The sequence below is a fragment of the Aulonocara sp. 'chitande type north' Nkhata Bay genome, linkage group LG18 (assembly GCF_057382095.1).
Source record: "Aulonocara sp. 'chitande type north' Nkhata Bay isolate Kocher_YH1m ecotype deep benthic linkage group LG18, A_spYH_male_GT1.1, whole genome shotgun sequence".
NCBI lineage: Eukaryota > Metazoa > Chordata > Actinopteri > Cichliformes > Cichlidae > Aulonocara > Aulonocara sp. 'chitande type north' Nkhata Bay.
The window spans coordinates 6,085,227-6,092,854 of NC_141361.1; the positions used below are offsets into that span (position 1 = coordinate 6,085,227).

The 7,628-nt window shown below is 39.6% G+C and overlaps 1 protein-coding gene across 2 annotated transcripts; it reads left to right on the forward strand.

Annotated features, from left to right (window-relative positions):
* Positions 1 to 518: 518 nt before the first annotated feature.
* Positions 519 to 2,654, forward strand: LOC147307842 (E3 ubiquitin/ISG15 ligase TRIM25-like). 2 transcript variants are annotated; one of them, XM_086273014.1, is made up of 2 exons: positions 519 to 1,320; positions 2,031 to 2,218. In XM_086273014.1, the coding sequence occupies exons 1-2, from the start codon at positions 529 to 531 to the stop codon at positions 2,085 to 2,087; spliced, it is 849 nt and encodes a 282-aa protein (XP_086129140.1). In that variant the 5' UTR covers positions 519 to 528; the 3' UTR covers positions 2,088 to 2,218. The 2 variants fall into 2 exon arrangements, with proteins under 2 accessions (XP_086129140.1, XP_086129139.1); XM_086273013.1 differs by having other exon boundaries at positions 519 to 2,654.
* Positions 2,655 to 7,628: the final 4,974 nt, after the last annotated feature.

A 7,628-nucleotide genomic window follows, 5' to 3' on the forward strand; every position in this document is an offset into this window, starting at 1 on the left:
TCATAATCTCATTTGAACATAGGTTTGATTTAGTGGAGTCAGTTGTTCCCATGCATCATTCTGTAAGTGTGAGAATGAACTAAGATTAGAAAATGTCAAAATATAAAGTTTGATTTATTTTTATTCATCACAGCATCCTAAACTTTGCTGAACTTTTTGAAATATAAAATGAACTCACTGAGTGTTGACTGTCACATTTCAAACATCCAAGTAAAGATAAACTATTAAACTTTAACTGGGTCAGACTTGTTACTGCATGATGTAATCACACATACCACACCCTGCATCATGTGATTGGCTCTTGGTCGCTCTGTAAGAATATTTCTTTAGTGCCTCCCTTCACAGATGTGTCTGTATCAGGATGGGTCTAAACAACATGGTGTAAATGCAGTTGCTGGTGAGCCTCATTTCCTGTAGGAGGTGAACAAGAGCAGAGATCTGTTTCCCTTCAGAGCACAGAAGTTGTTTCTGTTCAGAGGAAGTGAAACTGTCTGACAGTCACTGAGAGACGGTGAAACGGCACAGCACATGAAGCAAATGGATCAAACAAAATTCTGCTGTTCAGTCTGTTTGGATCTACTGAAGGATCCGGTGACTATTCCCTGTGGACACAGCTACTGCATGAACTGTATTAAAAGCTTCTGGGATGAAGAGGAAAACAAGAAAATCTACAGCTGCCCTCAGTGCCGGAGGACTTTCACAGCGAGGCCTGTCCTGGAGAAAAGCACCATGTTAGCAGATTTAGTGGAGGAGCTGAAGAAGACTGGACTCCAAGCTGCTCCTGCTGATCACTGCTATGCTGGACCTGAAGATGTGGCCTGTGATGTCTGCACTGGAAGAAAAATGAAAGCCTTTAAGTCCTGTCTGGTGTGTTTGGTCTCTTACTGTGAGAAACACCTTCAGCCTCATTTTATATTCCCCGCATTTGAAACACACAAGCTGGTGGAGCCCTCCAAGAAGCTCCAGGAGAACATCTGCTCTCGTCATGATGAGGTGATGAAGATGTTCTGCCGTACTGATCAGCAGAGTATCTGTTATCTCTGCTCTGTGGATGAACATAAAGGCCACGACACAGTCTCAGCTGCAGCAGAAAGGACTGAGAGGCAGAGAGAGCTGGAGGTGAGTCGACAAAACATCCAGCAGAGAATCCAGGACAGAGAGAAAGATGTGAAGCTGCTTCAACAGGAGGTGGAGGCCATCAATCAGTCTGCTGATCAAACAGTGGAGCACAGTGAGAAGATCTTCACTGAGCTGATCCATCTCATCCAGAAAAGAAGCTCTGATGTGAAGCAGCAGATCAGATCCCAGCGGGAAACTGAAGTGAGTCGAGTCAAAGAGCTTCAGGAGAAGCTGGAGCAGGAGATCACTGAGCTGAAGAGGAAAGATGCTGAGCTGAAGCAGCTCTCACACACAGAGGATCACATCCAGTTTCTACACAACTACCCCTCACTGTCAGCACTCAGTGAGTCTACAGACTCATCCAGCATCAATATCCGTCCTCTGAGCTACTTTGAGGATGTGACAGCAGCTGTGTCAGAGGTCAGAGATAAACTACAGGACATTCTGAGAGAGGAACGGACAAACATCTCACTGACAGTCACTGAAGTGGATGTTTTACTGTCAGATCCACAAGCAGAGCCAAAGACCAGAGCTGGATTCTTAAAATATTCATGTGAAATCACACTGGATCCAAACACAGCAAACAAACTGCTGTTATTATCAGAGGGGAACAGAAAAGCAACATTAATGAATCAACAACAGTCTTATTCTGATCATTCAGACAGATTCACTTGGTTGTTTCAGGTTCTGAGTAGAGAGAGTCTGACTGGACGTTGTTACTGGGAGGTGGAGTGGGGAGGGGGAGAAGTTTATGTAGCAGTCGCATACAAGAATATCAGCAGAAAAGTATGGGGTAATGAATGTAAATTTGGACATAATGACAAATCTTGGTCATTAGATTGTAACAACAACAGTTATACATTTTGGTACAACAACATCCAAACTCGTGTCTCAGGTCCTCGTTCCTCCAGAGTAGGAGTGTACCTGGATCACAGAGCAGGTATTTTGTCCTTCTACAGCGTCTCTGAAACCATGACTCTCCTCCACAGAGTCCAGACCACATTCACTCAGCCGCTCTATGCTGGACTGTTGGTTTATGATTATGGAGCCACAGCTGAGTTGATTAAAGTGAAATAGACTGAAGTCTTTCATATTGTGTGTTTAAATCTGTATTTTAGTTTCATTTTCTCTCCATCATTTCTGCACAGAGATCAGCTGTCAGTCAAACATTATGGGTGGTACCTCCACATCTTCTAGTTGTTCTCTTGATGTTTCTGAGTTTTTAAAGGAGATCTTTCCTGTGACTGTTTATGGAGGCTATCACTGCTCATCATCATTTTGATTTACTAAAATATTTCTGCACATGAAAATGTAAACTTCTCTATCCTCTAAATGTTTCTGGAATATTTGTATTGAAAAATGTCGACATTTCTCTTTATGAGTATGGCAGACCATGTGTGTGTGTTTGTGTTTGTTTTTGTCAAAATCATCAAACAAATGAGGAAAAACTGTGATTTTAATGAATGAATTCATATATTGTGTTGATGTTTTATTGTGTGAATAAACTGGAAGGTTTGACTATAAATCAAACTTTGAACAAAGTCTTTTCTTCTGTCTTCATTCCAGGATCTCACTCAAATCTGACGCAGAAAATATGAAACTAATCTGAGAGAATAACTGAAGAAGTTTTCCTCCTGAAGCATCACAAAGTTCAGAGTTCATGTTTAGAGCAGAAGATTCAGCAGTCGCTCTGTGACCTTTCAACTTTCTTCACTAAAACAGCTTCATTACAGAGAAACAAGTCACATTTTCTTGATGTTCTTAAGTCCTTTCAAATGTTTTAATGGTCCTTGAATGCAGCATCAGTGTGGCAGGTTTAAAAGGTCACTTTCTGTTGTGTTCAAAGATTTCCTTCAGATATGGTCTTTAATCAGTAAAGCCAGTGATACAGCAGTGTCATTAGCTGTGTTATTGGCACCAGGCTGTGTTTATGTATGTATTTAATTCTGTCTGAGGATGTCTTCAGCATGAAATGATCATTTGCTCAGCTGCTGTGTCTCATCTCTTATCAGACATTGGTTGGAACAGAGTTTTGTTGCTGACCATCTGACAAGAGGGTGAAGAAAAGCTTCAGGCTTCATTTGGACACTACGTTGGACAGAAGTCTCCACAAAAATGACTCAGAAACACAAATATTATTAATGAAAGTCCAAATGTCAAAAAGGGGTCATACATGATCCTGAGAAATGTCCTTGAACATTTGAACATGAGTCAGAGGGTTGTCAGGTTTCTACACTGCATCGTGGCATCAAGCCTGAGATGTCTGTGGAAACAAGTATGGAGGACACAAATGCACAGACGCAGTCGAGCTTTTTGCTGCTGATGAGGAAGGAAAATAGTCTGTTGGATATTAAAGCAGCATTTATTAGAGTAAGAACAGATACTTGTGTCCTTCATTTGATCCCCGTCAATTTACAGAAGACTTAAGGACCCTTTGACTTCTAACATACAGCTGCATGTTTACAATTTTATTATTTATTGATTTATTTCTAGCAAAGCGAAACTTTACTGATTAAAGACATATAATCAGACATGTTACTGTTACTCTCTGAAAAAGACTCACATAAAGCAGATTTATCACAAGCAAACATCAAGACACATCCTTCATGGCTTAAAGTTGCAGTGGGACTCTTTCGCCATCTGGTGGTTGTAACAGTTATGACAACTGTTCCTGCATATATGTCCCTCCTCAGTGTGAAGAAGACTGGACTCCAAGCTGCTCCTGCTGATCACTGCGTGTTCCTCCTGTGTCTAAAATCTATTTCCATTATGAATCAGGAAACTGTTTGCACCAATCATAAAGCCAATAAAATACGTCACTCACTAAGAAATAACAAAAAGGAATTGTGCATTTCAAGGAGATTTTTCCCTCGTTTTTTGAAATCATAACAATACAAACTAATGCAAGACTGTCATGTTTTCATAAGTTTGTAGAGACACTGTTCTGTTGTATTCTAGGACATCAGTCACTTTTTAAATGCATGCTACTCCTCCTCATCATCATCATCATCATCAGCACCCATGACCTCCTTTTAGTCTTTGTTTTGTTATTTTTCAGAGTTCAGGAGATGTTCTTATGGGATTTCCACAGTGTACAAGTACTGTTTAGAGCCTTTACCTAAAAGAAAAGAGTAAAGTACAAAGTAGATTTACTCACTGCAGGAAAATAATGCCTCAATCTGATATATTGTCTTATATGACAAACTGAAAGTGATGCATCAAAGTGTAAGCAGCATTTTCCTGTTACAGCTGTTCTAGATGGAACTGATCTGATCTCCTTTATGTGCAGGTAGATATCCAGTGGGTTTGCTAAGGGTCACAGATGAGGGGCTGTGTGAGACGTTTAATGGGAAAGGAAATAAAACCATTGTTCCAGACCTGCAGCTAAGATACTCGAGTATCTTCAAATATGAAGCTGAGTATTACTTCCATACTTTCCTCCACTGCTGATGACCTTGTTACCTGCTGCTCCCTGTTAATGATCAGCCTCAGTTCTGATAGTAAACTGTTGGCTCTCGTTCTGTCAGGTTGTTGCTCAGTGACGTCTTGTTTTCATTTTCCTTCTTCTTCAAATGTGTCTTCCTTTAACTCTTTGCTTTTGTTTCTGCTTCAAACACCAAATGATACACGTGCTGCACCTCTGATGGTTTGTCAGAGAGCAGAACAATTTACATTACAGAGAATATTTTACAGTTGAACATAAACTTTCACTTTTTTCCTCTAAAGTGTGCTCACTGGTTTTTCCAGCTGCTGTGAGATGTTTCTGCCTGACTGTAAAGATGGAAATAAACACAGATGGAAACACTGAGTCAGAGTGTTGCTGCTGGTTAGTCAGTATATTAACAGAACATGGTTCATAAAACTGCTCCTACAACTGTTTTTGAATCAGTTTTAAAGACACTTTATTGTTCTGTTTTTGTCTTTTGGCATTTCTGTGCTAATTTCTTGTTTTAATGGTGCTCTAATTTAAACTGATTTTTCCTATTTTAATACCTAAATAAATAATCATTTATTTTTTGTTCATTTGTCTAAATTCTGGGAAAAGAAAGAAGTTTGTATTTGTTTAAGATACAATGAAATCATATTTTGACATATTGGAAGATGACATGGAGCTGAAAAAATACTACAGGTATAAATGGAAACTACAGTTTATTTCTGTTATTTCCTGTGATAGTGTTTGTACACTCGCTCATGATAACTGTTCATTCAGCTGCTGTTTTTGTCTGCTGGACATCTTTAGCTTTCAGTAAGGATGCATTCATAGATCAGCACATCTTTTTGAACCACATTTCTTATGAGACTCAGAGTTTACATTTTGGAAATGTGGTGAGACCTGGGGTAGAAAGAGACTGAAGCCAGCTTCAACCTCGGCAGTTTTGTGTGTGTGTGAAGCAGAAAGATAAGAACTGTGTGGCCAACTCATCACACACATAATCCTGAATCAGAAAAACAGCATCAAGTGTTGTAATTGTTAAACACAGAAGTGTGATTTATATGTGGTTTTACTGATGGTTAACACAGTCGCACAAACACCTGAAACTGATCAAAATATAAAACAACATATTAAACATAAATATGTGCCAGTTACCAGAACTTATATGTGGTTTCACTGAGGTTTAATTCTGCTCAGTTTCTCAATACTCACTCATACAAAAGTTTGTTATGTCTTATTGATTATTTGGCTTTAGGTTTTCCAGTTTTCCAGCTGATGCTGTTTAATGTTTGCCTGGGAAAAGAAATTTCAGTTAGTGTGGGAAGTTTGGTTAAGCTGGTGGAAAACAATACTGTTACACTGACCTTTTGGATAAGATTGTCTTACCTGTGGTTTCTCTGATGTGCACGACAAAACAGTCTCCAGGCAGCTTGAGTGCCCATTTAAAGGTTCCTGGTGGTACCAAGTGATTGAAGAGAGGATTGAAAAGCCATATTAGTTTATTGTAGATTGTAGTCAGTTGGCCAAGCTTGTAATGAAAAACGGTTCATTACTCGAAGCTTTCATCACAGTCCTCTTTGGTGACATCTGGTGGACAAATATATGAAGAGCAGCTTGAGTCTGCAGCTTATAATGAACTGCTTCATTATGATTGCCCACTCTGCAGAGCTGACAGCTTGTGTTTGATGTCATGTGACAGTTCTGTGTGAAATCGGGCTGATATGTTGCTTTGAACGTGAATTTTCGGGGGGTGAAAAAATTGTGTTATCATCAATCAATCATGTGGTCAGAAGAATCTGTGCTTACCTTGCAGGAATGTTTTAAATTTACAGATTGGGAAGTTTTTATTCAGTCTTGATGCTTTGGTGGATGTTAGCTCATATGCAGGTTTTGTAAAGACATGATTATACCCCTTAAGCGTGCTAAAGTGTACCCTAACAATAAGCCATGGGTCACCAAATGCATCAAATCCTGTTTAAGGAAAAAGAGACAGGCTTTTAAAGAGGGGGCTGTTACTGACTTTCAGGCAGTCACCAAAGACTTGAAAATCGAGCTCTTGAAAGCAAAACAGATCTACAAAAACCTTCTTGAAAGCAAATTTGCTGCAAAAGATTTTGGGTCTGCCTGGACTTGTATGAAAACCATATCAGGGTTTCAAAATCCCCAGAGCAGCAGTCAGATCATTGTAGACGGTTTTAAGCCAGACAGAGATTTGAATATGCTTGATGCTCGTTTTAGTTCTTCTGAACTGAAACAGAAACTGAAAGATACTCAACACTTCATCACTGAACTCAGCGATGTCCAAAAGGCCTTTCATACAGTTAATGTGAACAAGAGCCAGGGCCCTGATAACATTAGTGCCGCCTAATTAAATCTTGTGCTAAAGAGCTCAGTCCTAAATTTCAGCTTATTTTCAATAAATCCTTTCAAATACAAAATGTGCCCTCGCTTTGGAAGGAAGCTGTCGTCGTTCATGTCCCTAAATCTAGTCGTCCAAACGTCCTGAATGACTTCAGGCCTGTTGCCTCACCTGAGTTGTCATGAAAGTCTTTGAAAAAATCCTCAGAAATGTGATTATGGAAGAGATTGAATATCAGCTGGATCCAATGCAATTTGCGTACAGGCCCAACAGAGGAGTGCAGGACGCGCTTTTGACTCGACTAAATCTGATTCTTAAACATGTAGAGAGTAAAGGGACTTTTGCAAGACTTCTTTTCATTGATTTTTCTTCTGCTTTTAATACAATACAGCCCCATATTTTAATGAAAAGACTTTTAGAAGAGTTTGAAATCAGGAAAAACCTGGTTTGCTGGATTTTAGATCTTTTAACTGACAGGTCACAAAGAGTGAGAATAAATGGGGTTCTGTCTGACCCAGTGTTCTCCTCCACAGCTTCTCCTCCAGGGTCTCTTATCGCCCTTATTATTCATTCTCTTTACAAACACGTGTCAGAGCAGATATGAAAACAGGGCCATCATTAAATTTACAGATGACTTTGTTATTGTCAGCTTACTGAAAGAGGGTGAAACTCACCACGGTCCAATCATTGATGACTTTGTTCAGTGGTGGGAGGAGT